This window comes from Lathyrus oleraceus, chromosome 6 (assembly GCF_024323335.1).
Source record: "Lathyrus oleraceus cultivar Zhongwan6 chromosome 6, CAAS_Psat_ZW6_1.0, whole genome shotgun sequence".
In the NCBI taxonomy this organism is placed as follows: Eukaryota; Viridiplantae; Streptophyta; class Magnoliopsida; order Fabales; family Fabaceae; genus Lathyrus; species Lathyrus oleraceus.
The window spans coordinates 500,438,852-500,451,676 of NC_066584.1; the positions used below are offsets into that span (position 1 = coordinate 500,438,852).

At 30.5% G+C, this 12,825-nt stretch overlaps 2 protein-coding genes across 2 annotated transcripts; one reads left to right on the forward strand and one right to left on the reverse strand.

The window, feature by feature from the left end:
• Positions 1–7,716: 7,716 nt before the first annotated feature.
• LOC127092287 (ribonuclease H2 subunit A) lies at positions 7,717–10,844 on the forward strand. The gene is made up of 7 exons (XM_051031131.1): positions 7,717–8,040; positions 8,123–8,246; positions 8,346–8,433; positions 8,659–8,796; positions 8,879–8,966; positions 9,064–9,184; positions 10,449–10,844. Exons 1-7 carry the CDS (start codon positions 7,884–7,886, stop codon positions 10,630–10,632), a joined length of 900 nt encoding a protein of 299 aa, XP_050887088.1. The 5' UTR covers positions 7,717–7,883; the 3' UTR covers positions 10,633–10,844.
• A 447-nt stretch (positions 10,845–11,291) lies between these two features.
• LOC127092288 (uncharacterized) lies at positions 11,292–12,602 on the reverse strand. Its single transcript, XM_051031132.1, has 2 exons — positions 12,372–12,602; positions 11,292–11,709 (listed from the first exon to the last, which is right to left on the reverse strand). The coding sequence occupies exons 1-2, from the start codon at positions 12,466–12,468 to the stop codon at positions 11,441–11,443; spliced, it is 366 nt and encodes a 121-aa protein (XP_050887089.1). The 5' UTR covers positions 12,469–12,602; the 3' UTR covers positions 11,292–11,440.
• Between the last annotated feature and the right edge of the window lie 223 nt (positions 12,603–12,825).

Genomic DNA, 12,825 nt, shown 5'->3' on the forward strand with positions numbered 1-12,825 from the left:
TATTGTTCCTGTTCTGTTATTGTATATTTTTGTAAGTGCCTCTAATCTAGCACGATTATTGAGTAATGTGCTATAGATGCTAGTCTTAGTATCTCTGAGGATTGGTCATTCTCTTAGCCTAAAACCCTAAGCCTTAGTATGTTTCAGGGTTTGTCATTCTCTATCTTGTATTAAAACTTAATTAAAGTTCAAAAGTTGAATTGAATTGTAGGAGATTACAAGATTCGGTAGTTTCAGGATTTGTCATTCTAACTCCGGAATATTCTAACTTTGCAGAATTTAAAATAGAGATTAATTATTATGCATTGTCAGTGTAAAAAGATTTACACTGTCGATTCATCACCATCACCCGTTTGCATTATTTTATAGATTTTTAAAATAAAAATTAAATTTATTTTAATATCTAATGTCTAGGATTAATTGACAATGTAAAAGTTTTATATACTGTCAGTTATTTCAATTAAATTTTTTAAAATAAACAGAAGGATTAAGACTATCATATATATACAAACAATGAATTAAGACTTACAATCATGATATATTCTCGTAAAATATTTTGTGTGTGCTGGTTAGGAATGGTTTTGCTTTTATGTTGTTTCACTGTCGAATGTAGAATTACCCTTAAATTTTCATTTATATGTAGTTTTAATCATTTAAGTATTCATAATAGAGACAGAAAACAGTATAGAATTATTGATTTTGCAAAAGGAAATTTTTTCAAGAAACCTGCCTATATTCAAACTGCCTTGAAGAATAAAAGCAGATACTATCAAATAAGTTAAGTTTCCAATCTTAGATACCGTAGGGTCAAACAATATTTAAAAAAAACCCACTTAAAAGTGATTTTTCTATGAAGAATAAAAATATAAATTAAGGAGCTTCTAAGTAATTAGAAGGAAACTTATAAAAACTTTTCTGAGCATTTATTCATAATTATATATATCTTTGAATTCCAGCATAATTTATGCTATCAGAGTCTTTATAAGTTATTTTTTAATTCTTTATACTAGTATACATTTTTATGTTATTTTTGTTTTATCTAATTAAAAAATATATTTATTTATGTGCCAAATAATAGTATTTAACTATGGAAGATTATGATAAATTATTTTTAAAAAAGAAAACTTTTTTCATAAAGTCAGTTGTTTTTTTCAATTAGTGATTTATTCACTCACACACACATATTTAAATATTTATAACATATTTTATATCTTTTAATATGTAGTAGTATTTTATTTTAATTTGTAGGAAAATACCCTTCCTCCCGAGGATTCTCCTATTATTTAACTTTATACTATATATACTCCGTTCCCTTTTAAGTGTTACATTTTGACTTTTTACACATATCAAGAAAGCTAATTATTATTATTACTTTTTAAACAATAATTCTCATTTTACCTATAATACCCTTAATTATATTCTACATTCATTTTACTTTTTCTCTCTATATAATAATTACATAGGGGTAATTTTGACAAAAGTGCATTTAATACTACCTTGAATTCTACATAGGGATAATTATATATTTTTATATGTTTTTTTAATAAAAAAAATAATATATTATGAAATGAAGAATCATCCTTAGATCATTGTATTTCATTGTATAATTTATTGTTTCACCATTCAAGTATTCAATTCTAAAAGAGTAAATCTATTATATTCTATATGAACTTTCTCCTCTTTTTTTCCGTCTCAATTCTCTTTGTCTCCTTCATTCCTCATCTATTATATTCTCATTATCATCTCAACAATCACTCTCCTTTGTTCATATTGCTTATGGTAATTACTCTTCAATTTTACTATACTTAAATTATTAACATGTTTTTCATACGATTAGTAAATTAGTGGTTATGCCAATTGCTTTTTCATTTTTTTTGTTATTGATGCCAAATATGTTTTTATTTTTAAAAAAGAAATATATATGTTTTTTTAAATAATAATAACAAAATACTAGTGTCATAGTTTTGATCGCAAAGTATAAATATTTTTTTAAGATTTGATCTTCGTAGATCTTCGATTCTCTCCGTGGGAATATGTGGGAATGGGGAAAAATATTCCTCGTGACGGGGATCAAGGATGGGGATGGGGAAAATATTAGGGGGCGGGACAGGGAGTAGGGAAGCATCATCTGCACATTCTCTGCCCCGTTGACATCCCTACACGACAATAATTGATAATGTTGCACTAGCTAATTTCTCAAATCGACAATGTGTATATTTGCTTGTGTTATTGTAGCGGTATCAAAATATATGTCAACAATAATCAAGTATACTTTTATTCCGTGTAATTTTCTATTCAAAATCACATTCTATTGTAATGGGATCAAAATATATATCAATAATAACCAAATCTAATCTTCTTTCGTCGTAATTTTCTATTCAAAATCATGTCCTATCCAATTTGTTAATTTCAACATTTTTAGTAGTTTTTCTCATAGTTTTTTTAGTTCTTCCTTTATCTTTTTTTTATAAATCATTTATCTTTAGTTATCTGACTCATCTCCATTTGGTCTACTCTCTTTACAATAAAGTTTATATTTTTTTTCTACATGCCAAAATCACCTAAGTTTATTTTTTAGACTTGGATCCTCTCATTCTTTTTTTCTCCATTCCTCTCTCTCTTTCCATTATAAAATTATTTTTGCTTAAGAGAGAAAGTGAGATTATATATGTGTATGTGAGAGAGAAAGAGGATTGGAGAAAAATCTAGATTTATAGTCATATTTAATCTTATCAAATCTAGATTTACCACACATCAAACATAATATTCTCATGTCTACTACATATACTTTATTCTCGTGTTGATTTTCAATCGTTCAACATTTTATCTTGTACAAAATCACCTACGTTACTGTTGTGTAATAAAGATTCTTCTTCAACTTGAGTAGTACTTTTGTGTCACATAAAACAATTGAGACCCTCTTCCTTTTCAGTCAACTGACTTAAATTTGATACTTTAAATTCCCTTCTATTTCTTAGTTGATTTGTACTACAGATCCAAAATATTTAAACCGCGTGACTTGTGGGGTGATATGATCTTGAACTTTCACCTTTAGGTTAAAAACACTTATGTTTTTGCTGAACTTATATTCCATATACTTCATCTTACTTTTTCTTATGCGAAACTCATGCATTTTCGAGACTCGTCTCTAAGTCTTTAACCACTCTCTTAAACTCTACTTTGGCTATCTAAGTAGGACTATGTCATCGGCAAAAAACATACATTTCACTGCTAACTCTTAAACGTAGGCACATTCAAAATTAAAGTAAAAGGTAGAAACTTAGAGTTGAACCTTGATATAATCCTATTGAAATGGAAAAATCGTCAGTCTCTCCACCCTGAGTCCACACACTAGTCAATATCGCTTCATGCATATTTTGAATAATCCGAATATAGACAATACTAACACCTTCTTTTCTAGGGATTTCACAAAATATCTATAGAAACTCTATTATAAGCCTTCTCCAAATCAATGAAAATTAACTGTAAGTCTTGTTGGTCCATATGATACTGCTTCATTGCACGTCGTAGTAGATAAATCTCTTTCATGGTCGACCTCTCAAGCGTAAAACCAAATTGATTTTCGGTAACTCATGTCTTTTTTCTTAGTCTCCGTTCAATCACCATTTTCTATAACTTCATGGTATGACTCATAAGTTCAACCCTCTGTAATTTACACAATTTTGTATATCTCACTTGTTCTTATAAATTGGAACTAAAATATTTATTCTCCACTCATCTAAGATTTGCTTTGACCAATCGTCTTACCGTTACTCATCATTTTCAACACTTTTTTTTACTTTTTGTTTTTGAATTCGACGATAGTAATTATAATTTCGATACTCTTATATAACGTCAAACATGTTAGAGTCCAATGATATATCATATTCTTCATTGAATAAAATGTAGGAATAAGTCTTCCACATTGTTCGCATGTGTTTTTACCAAACAATCACGAGTTTAGTTCACTTGTGATATTAACTCGAAAAATTTCGGGAGCAATCTATGCAAAATAAATCTACAAGAAATAGTGTGAGTGAAGTGAGATTGAAGGTCTGTACAGAGACAAAAATGGACACAAACTTTAATAACGAAAAAACTTAAATCAACGTAATAAATGAAAAGTGCAATAAATGACATTAAATAAAAAATATATCAAATGACAATTAAAGCAAAATGTTTCAATTAAGGAAACATAAAGACAATGAAAGAAAGGGACACAAACTTATACATGTTACTCACAAACTGTTCACTCTTTGACTCGAGTACTCTAGTTTTATAGAGAAGTATATGAATTTTGTGACCTTTATTACAATTCATGACCTTCTATTTATACAAAACTAAAGATAATCGTCTCCGATAATTTATTCCTATAAAATGGACACGTATTAAGAACATGCAACTTAGTCTTCTGAGGCGCCTCCACGTTGTGATAACTTGTTGAAAATCATTATCCCATGTTCGTGACTGCTCCAAGCATGTAACTGCCTCCTTGTCGAAGGTAGCTTTGTGAAGAAATATAGTGCAAAAAACAACTTCTTTCAAGTCTTTGGATTCCAAAATCTTCTAAGTCTTTGACGTTTGTCGAACGTTTCAACCTCGTCATGGTGTCGAAAAATCAGTTAGATATGTTATTGAGATTTTTCCAAACCATGTTTAAGATCTGTTCAACACGCTTGTTGAAACGCTAAAGTTGACGTATTTGTTATCGTCGAAGGTTGTCAATAAATATTAATACTTAGTATTTTCTCAACGCAATGTTCTCTTTTTTACTTTTCTTCAACTTGAAATTCCATGCTAACACATATATCCTTTATATTATTTTCTTGAACCAAGATTTTACCGTCTTCATCTTTAACACACTTCACTTGATTCAAATTTATTGTCTTTCTTTCTCTCCCCTAACAAACCTATATATGAAATTTCCCCCCTCCTTGATTTTTAAAGATTGATACAAAGCATCAAAAGATTTAGCTCTTGCGTCATACGTCTTCTTGACTTTCTTATATTTTTTTTCAATTTTTGAAATTTTTACACTATGACCATTTTTGAAAACATTTATAGGATCAAAACATATCTTTGTAATATCACGACAAAAATGACATCGAAGAACAAATTTACATAACGTGTGTTTAGTTAGTCGTGAATTTTGTTTTTCACCATTAAGAAAAGCGCATACAAGAGAATTTGGATATTGGATCTTGCAAGGATTTAAATTTTGGTTTACCATGTTTTGATGTGATAGTTCGTTTTATTCAATAAATTCAACTTTGATTGGTATAAATCCATTTAGATATATAAAGTATTATTTATTATTTTGAAGTTGTAAACTAACACGTCAAAATTAAGAAGTTGTCATATGGACTTAAAAATTACTATCCGAGTCTAACCCTAGATGAGTTTCAGGCTCCCTGATCCTAAATAGATTTTTTAAAATAAAAACTCCATAATATTTATAAAAGTACTATATTAACTTTATAACTACTATAAATACATCACATATCTAAATTATATAAAATAATATTTGAATATTTAATATAAGAGAAACTAATAGAATACGAGAAAAGAATGTTGATTATATTAATTCATAAGATTTAAAAGAGAAAGACTAAATAGAATAGCGATAAAAATTATTGAGGTGGGAAAAATCAATGTGTTATTTTAGAGTAAGACAATATAAGTATTAATATAGTTTTTTTTTTAAATTTATAGTTAAACAGGCCTAACAGACTACCCACAACCCATACGAACTAGCCCTAATGAGTAGCGACATTTTTATGATCGGACTAAGAAAGTCTTAAAAAATATAAATTCTAGTTTTAAGGCTTAAGCCCTATGATTTTTCGGATATGGCGGACTGACCCATATTCCCTAACGTATTTTGACAACCTACAACCGCTTGTTTAGTCAAAATTGAGGCTACTGGATCGGTTCTCCGACTGAAGTTTTCTATTCCATCTAATGATTTACTTCATATATTTTGCAGGCCGATGCGGATGGGTGCTAGTTGAGAAACGCCAGTCCACAAATTTATTTTCTGGTGCTAGTTGAGAAACGCCAGTCCACAAATTTATTTTCTATCTCTTCCCCTAAAAAAATATATACCTATTAAAATGACAAATTTCTTTTAAAAAATTAATTTTCTTCTTCTTAGTATGATATTCACTATCCTAAAATCAATCCATTTAAGAGTTTTTTTTTTACTTTACTGCTAAATTAATAAAAAAATATTTTACATAATAATCTAATTTAAAAATAATTATAATAATTATTATATAAAAACATATGTTTTAAATAATGATTATTAATAAATTTGTCTATGAGATATACAAATAGAATGTAATTAATGCTCATATTACCGAATTGTAGTCAGGATACTCAAGAATGTAAAGAGAATTTTGAGATATGAAGTTATATTTTTATCCGGAGTGTTAGATGATGTCGAGGTGATATGTTATTCAAACTCGGATTTGGATGATGACATACTAGATAGAAGGAGTACTACAAGATATTTGTCCATGCATCTATGAGCTATCATTTCATGGTGTTCTTAAAAGCAACTAGTGGTTGTACTGTCAACTTGTGAAGCAGATTATCTAGATGATACTTTGTCGGCGTGTCAGACTATTTGACTTATAAATTTGCCGTAGGAATTGAAATTCAAAGTGAGCAAACCAGTAAAGATGATTGACAACAAATCAACCATAAGTATTGTCAAGAATCCAATGCTGTATGGAAGAAACATACATATTGACATAAAACTTTATTTTCTGCGCAATCAAGTTCAAAATGAAGTACTTGAGATTATTCACTGCATCACTCAAAAACAACTTGCAATTGTGTTGACTAAGGTAATCAAAACTGAACAATTCGGTTCTGTTTGGCAAGACATTTTTTTGAGCTTATAATTTATAAGCTTATATGACAATAAAATACCTAACTGTATTTTCATCACATACCTATAACTTATTTTATTAGCTTATAGCTTATTTTTCATACCCCGTTTTAACTTTATAACTGATCATATTCTCTTCCACTTTTGTACTTATTATTTTAATCAAAATCTACTAATATCCTTCATAATTTATTTTAATTTAAAATAAAACAGTTATAAATTAAATATCTTTTATGGTATTTTAATTTATCAACTAATTGAACCACTAATTTTACTGAACACTTCAATCAACCAATCCGCGAGAAACTATAAACCATAGTCATCCGCCATCAATCATAAACTATAAACTATTAGTTAGTTTATCAACCAATCACTATTTTTACGAAACAAAGTCTTCACCAATTTGAGGGATGAGATTGATTTTTAATTTTGAATATGAATTAAAGAATCATATTCAATGATTCAAATTCAAATTTTTTAATTTTAATTTCATTCGATTTGCATTTAAATTTTGACTAATGTAAACTGAAAATTAAATACGATTGAAAGAAGAGAAAAAATGAATTTGTTGGAGATTGAAATTTCTATTACAATTAATTACGTTATTTTTCCTCTCTCTATAATACTTTCAATCATCATCGTCCTTTACCAATTTTTTTATTAAAAAGAATGTTATAACCAATTTAAATGTTTATATGTATAAATTTGTATTTGTTGATAGTGTTTTTTTTTTTAATTTTGATAAGAGTAATTTTTCCATGTCTCTCTTACCAACTTAACAGTCTCTTAAGAATTAATTCTCAATATAAATTATTTATATAATATCATTCGTTAAACAAAATGGGATTGAGTCTGTTTTATTAAACCTGCCCTAATTTCACCGCGCTCTCATAAATTCAGAGACACATAAATTGCGGGAACTTGAAAAGCTCTTAAGCAAAAGCTATTAAGCAAAAGCGCGTTTGTGGTTGTTCACAGTGAAGCGAAAATGGGATCCGAAGCTATGGTTCCAGAATGGGCATCGGAGCCTTGCATAATGGGAATCGACGAAGCCGGAAGAGGTCCCGTTCTTGGTCCTATGGTCTATGGCTGTTTATACTGTCCTCTCTCCTACAAGAAAACCCTAGCTACTTTGAGTTTCGCAGGTACTTTCTCAATCAACTTCATTCTCTTTGTTTCTGATTATTTTATAATCAATTAAATTGGCACTAATGATTGTTCAAACAGATTCTAAGACTCTGAAGGAAGAGAAGAGGGAGGAATTATTTGAAGCTTTGAAAGGCAACGATTCTATTGGATGGGCTGTTGATGTCATTGATCCAAAGGAACTCTCTGCTAAAATGCTCAAGAAGTAAACCCATAAACCCTAGTTAGTTAGCTTTTGATTTTGTTGTTTTTATGTTTTTTTGAATTTCAAATTGTTGTTTCATCCTTTTTGTAACTTTAATAGGAATAAGATAAACTTGAATGAGATATCACATGACTCTGCTATGGGCCTTGTTGATCGGGTCCTCAAAATCGGAGTGCTTCTAACTGAGGTAAAAAAATTCCCAGTGAAAACACTATTTTTTTGCCGATAAAGTATGCCGTTTAGTAAGGGACACTTGCTGCTGATTTCGTGTCCTGATTCTATGATTAAATCCAGTACTGAAAGAGAAAATTGAGCCTTTTGTAACTTTTATTGTTAAGTACTTGGGTAGTAATGTTCAGCAGATAATCGAATTATTAGAGATGTGGTGTAATGTATGATTTGTGCTTTTCAGGTTTATATTGATACGGTCGGAGATCCAGGGAAATATGAAGCAAAGATGACTAAAAATTTCCCATCTATCAAATTTGTGGTGGCTAAGAAAGCTGATAGTCTTTATCCTGTTGTCAGTGGTGCAAGTATAGCTGCAAAGGTATTTAACTCTCTTCTAAAACTACATGCAGTATACTATAATGTTTTATTGTTTACTTAAAATCTTTAATCCAACCTTTCAGGTTACGAGGGACCGAGCTGTAAGAGATTGGGTGCTCGATGAGACTGCTGATAACATACACAGGAACTTTGGTTCTGGATATCCTGCAGGTGAGAGTGTCATGAGTACATCTCATATGGTATTGAGTATTATTTTGATTTACATTGTAATTATAATAAACATGGTTTTGTTTTTTTGTTAATGTAGATCCCGCAACCAAGTCTTGGCTAGAAAATCACAAACATTCTATCTTCGGTTTTCCAACATTGGTTCGGTTTAGTTGGGGAACTTGCAGCACTTATTTTAAAAGTGGTGCTGAAGTTTTATGGTAAGCATGCTAAATGCTTTCTTAATCTTTACTGAAATCTGTGTGTATAGCTCTTGGTTTCAAAGAATTTCTATGGTTTCAAATACATTTTTTAGTTTGTTTAATGTTTTCAATCTTTGTATACAATACAAAATTTTTTTAAATTTTTTTTATTGTTTCTAGCACGAAACTTTGAAAACAAGGAATAAAGTGAAGACAAAGTGGAACTTTTGTAATTAAAACTTAAAACAGGAAGTGAAAACTCAAAATGAAAACAGAAACCAAATAAGCCCAAGATATCCACTTTATGCATGCGAGCAATATTCCGGTTTTTGATTTATTTTTTTTGCCATGCTTCCCACTGTTGTTTGATTATCATGAATTGCTCCGTGTTAATGTTGACATACTGTTTGGTGCTATTTATAACCATCATAAATAATTAAGTCAGATGTTGAGTTGAATTCAACAGAACATCTAAAAATTATTTCCAATTGTTGTTTTCTTTAATTTTTCTTTTTAAATTTCCATAGCTTAGGGGCTTCAAGGTTCATTTGATACAAGAATAGCAATATCAAATCAAAGTCAACCCCACATCAAAATCCTTCTATTCTTTTCACTCAATTCTTCCTATTTTTCAAAGTCCCCCCTTCCCCTCCAAACTTCCAAACAAAGTCATAATGGTCTATATAACTGAAATTATTCTCATAAAAGTATGTTAATTTTCTGGAGATATTTTGCATTATTAAATTAATCTCTGGCATGAAATAGTCCTTGAGAAAGGCATCCTTGATAGTTGATATGGTATAGTTTCACAACATCTCTTAGCTGGTTTTAGCACCACAGAAACATCCTTATTAATTTCAAAGTAGCTTTTTTTATTTTTTACAATCTTTTATAAACACTTGTTGTGGGGTATGTTAGCTCTTTTCAGATTGATAAGTAGGAATTGCCTTTCTTCCAGTGTCTTTTGTTGTCAAAAAAGGAAAAAGAATATATAAAGTCAAAAGTGTATTGTGAAATGTTCAATTATCCTAAAAGCTAGGCTTGGATTTATATTTCTGCCACAATCTTCTGTTACAAACTTTGAGCTTGAAGCTTGAACATTGAACGGATCCACTCCTTTAGAATCCTTCTGCCCCACACACAGATGATATTTTCCCCATATACATAAATTCCATTATGTATGTGGGGATCATCACTTTTTTCTCTGTCCTTTTTTATGTTCCAAGCACATGCTAGGTGTTTATGCTTATTTATCTTTGTTATAACTAAAATTTTTTTTTAGGGAGTCTGACTTGGATGAAGACGGCGGCGGCGGCGGCAATAATAGTAATGGCAAACGGCAATTGAAATTGAACAATATGGGTTTCACCACATCCAAGAAGAGAAGTGAAGAAATAGAATCAAGTGGTAAAGGCCGTTCTAGGTTTTTTCAGGCCCGGAAACTTGAGCATCTCACTCATTTCTAAAAATTATGCCTGATTGTTGTCTTTGCATTATAAAAGTTATTTATAGCTAATTGAAATTTAGAATATTGGAGAGCATTTTGTGTACATACACATTCGTATGGCGATTCCCTCGTACTTATTCTAACCAATGTGTACTATTGTGTTAATTTAATTAGTATGATTGATGTAAGTTGAATGATGGATTAGTTGAATTTTATGTTTCTCCACCTTTATTTTGTTTCCCTTATCAGTAGACTTTTTGTCTGTATTTCTCTTTTGGATTGTTGTTTGGTTCTGAGCTATTTTCTTCTTTTATTTGACTAAAAAAAACACAAACAGTAATTTTGAGCAGGGAAAATAGTTCTAAAACTATTTGAGAGTACCGATTTTGCTGGATAGCTTTAATATTGCTAAAGGTAAACTTTAGTGCTCGGTTTAAACTGTTACATTCAACTTTCAATCACTACTTCAAATTTGTATCTTAATCAATTATGAATAACTACAATCTTTGTGCTGAGTTGTTTTCAGTTATATTCATTATTCATGCCTCATGTTATGTCGATCTATCCAATCTGTATCTTTCAGACTTCCGACTGCCAATCCATGCACAAGTCAACACTTTCTGCTTACATGAAATCTGTATACTTTACTGCATTTGTATGTTACTTTGATAATTTGAGTATGTAAACATTCCTTGATACATTCTGCATAGTGTCACAAATTCTAACTGAACATATTACATTACCCACTCACTATGAGGGAACTAGAAAACATTACTGTAGAGAAAAACATGTTACATTTATTGCATACTGAGCTATTTTTGTACTTTCTATGTTAACAAACAAAGCAGCACGAAAGGAGAGACAAGTATCGTCATAAGCAAGGATGAAAAGTTGATTTTGTTGAGGTTGCAGCCGGCAGCACTACGATGATTGGGAGACTGGTGATTTTTATTTGCAGCCCCGGCTGCATAAACAGGTATAACTGCTCCTCCTCCGTGTGATTGGCCACCATGACCTCCTCCTCCATGAGTACCACCTCCTTCCATCTTACTTCCATATATTGCCTTATCTTCTAACTTGCTCTTCTGCACAAACTCTATTTAACAAAACTCTTAGTAATAATTTTTTTAGTTAAATGACGATGCTGAAAATGACTCATGATTAGGTATTGGATTCCTAAGGCCAGTATTGAAAGATAGGGGACAGTGGTGAGACATCTTTTTAATGTTATCCACAGCAAAATTCACATTTCTTGTCATGCAAAGGAATTTTTCTACCTTGTAGAATCTGAAATTTTACTAGTGGGAGACAAAACTTAAAGGGAAGATAGTAATCAATCCACATGTTTGTCTCCTTCCTTATAAATCAAAGGAGGTGTCTTGTTTCTATTGAACCCGAATAGGATTTCTCTCACCAATGCTCAAACCTAAAGAATCTATAACAGTTACCCTTATCCTATCTTTCAAGGATCAGGAAAAGGGACCTGTTATAGAATTGAAATAGTGCTACAGGTTCTAAAAAAATGCCTTTGATTGCTATTTGGATCGTGATATCAAACTTTTTTATATCTCTGCAACCACAGAGCAATGGTGTCTCTGTTCATGATCTTAGGTTTACATAGGCTAGCAGACAAACAGCATGCCACCCAAAAATGTGGTGACACAGCTATTCAGAGTTTGCAGTTTAGGAAACCTTTTTTATGTGCTTAAAAGAGGAAAAACAAAAAGAGAAGCTAAGAATAGAATATATAGTTAGTACCTGAAGGCAAGTTGTTCTTAATGGGATAAGAAGAAGCAAGATTGATGAGATGGACCAAAGTTACAAGAGAAAAAGCTGCTAGTACTCTCAAATCCATTTTCCTGTTATACAGCTTTTTACTTTGTATAACAAATTGAGCTGGTTGAAATAACTGTTGGTAGGTTTAGAAAGGAAAGTTTGGTGTTATCTTTATAAAAAAAGTGCCTTATATCAACTAGACAAGTGTAGTGATTTGTTTGTGAGTGGTCCAGATATCATCTGAGTTATTGGAAAGTTGAAGTGTACATCTGTCATGTTTTGATGTGTCCGAATTTTGTAATTGTGTTTTTGTTTGTGGTGAATCACAATTACTAACTTTGGCAAAAAAAAAAAAGGAATTTGTTTATTGTAGTGTGATCTGTATGTCATTTCTTGTTAGTGTTTGAATTATATAATATTATATATTCTTTCAGAT

Excerpts from the sequence above, each read along its gene's own strand:
- LOC127092288 (XM_051031132.1), bottom strand. The coding sequence starts at position 12,468 with ATGGATTTGAGAGTACTAGCAGCTTTTTCTCTTGTAACTTTGGTCCAT. Across the intron at positions 11,710-12,371 it reads TAAGAACAACTTGCCTTCAG|AGTTTGTGCAGAAGAGCAAG; the intron begins GTACTAACTATA and ends TTTGTTAAATAG.
- LOC127092287 (XM_051031131.1), top strand. The coding sequence starts at position 7,884 with ATGGGATCCGAAGCTATGGTTCCAGAATGGGCATCGGAGCCTTGCATA. Across the intron at positions 8,797-8,878 it reads GTGCAAGTATAGCTGCAAAG|GTTACGAGGGACCGAGCTGT; the intron begins GTATTTAACTCT and ends CCAACCTTTCAG. Across the intron at positions 8,967-9,063 it reads TGGTTCTGGATATCCTGCAG|ATCCCGCAACCAAGTCTTGG; the intron begins GTGAGAGTGTCA and ends TTGTTAATGTAG.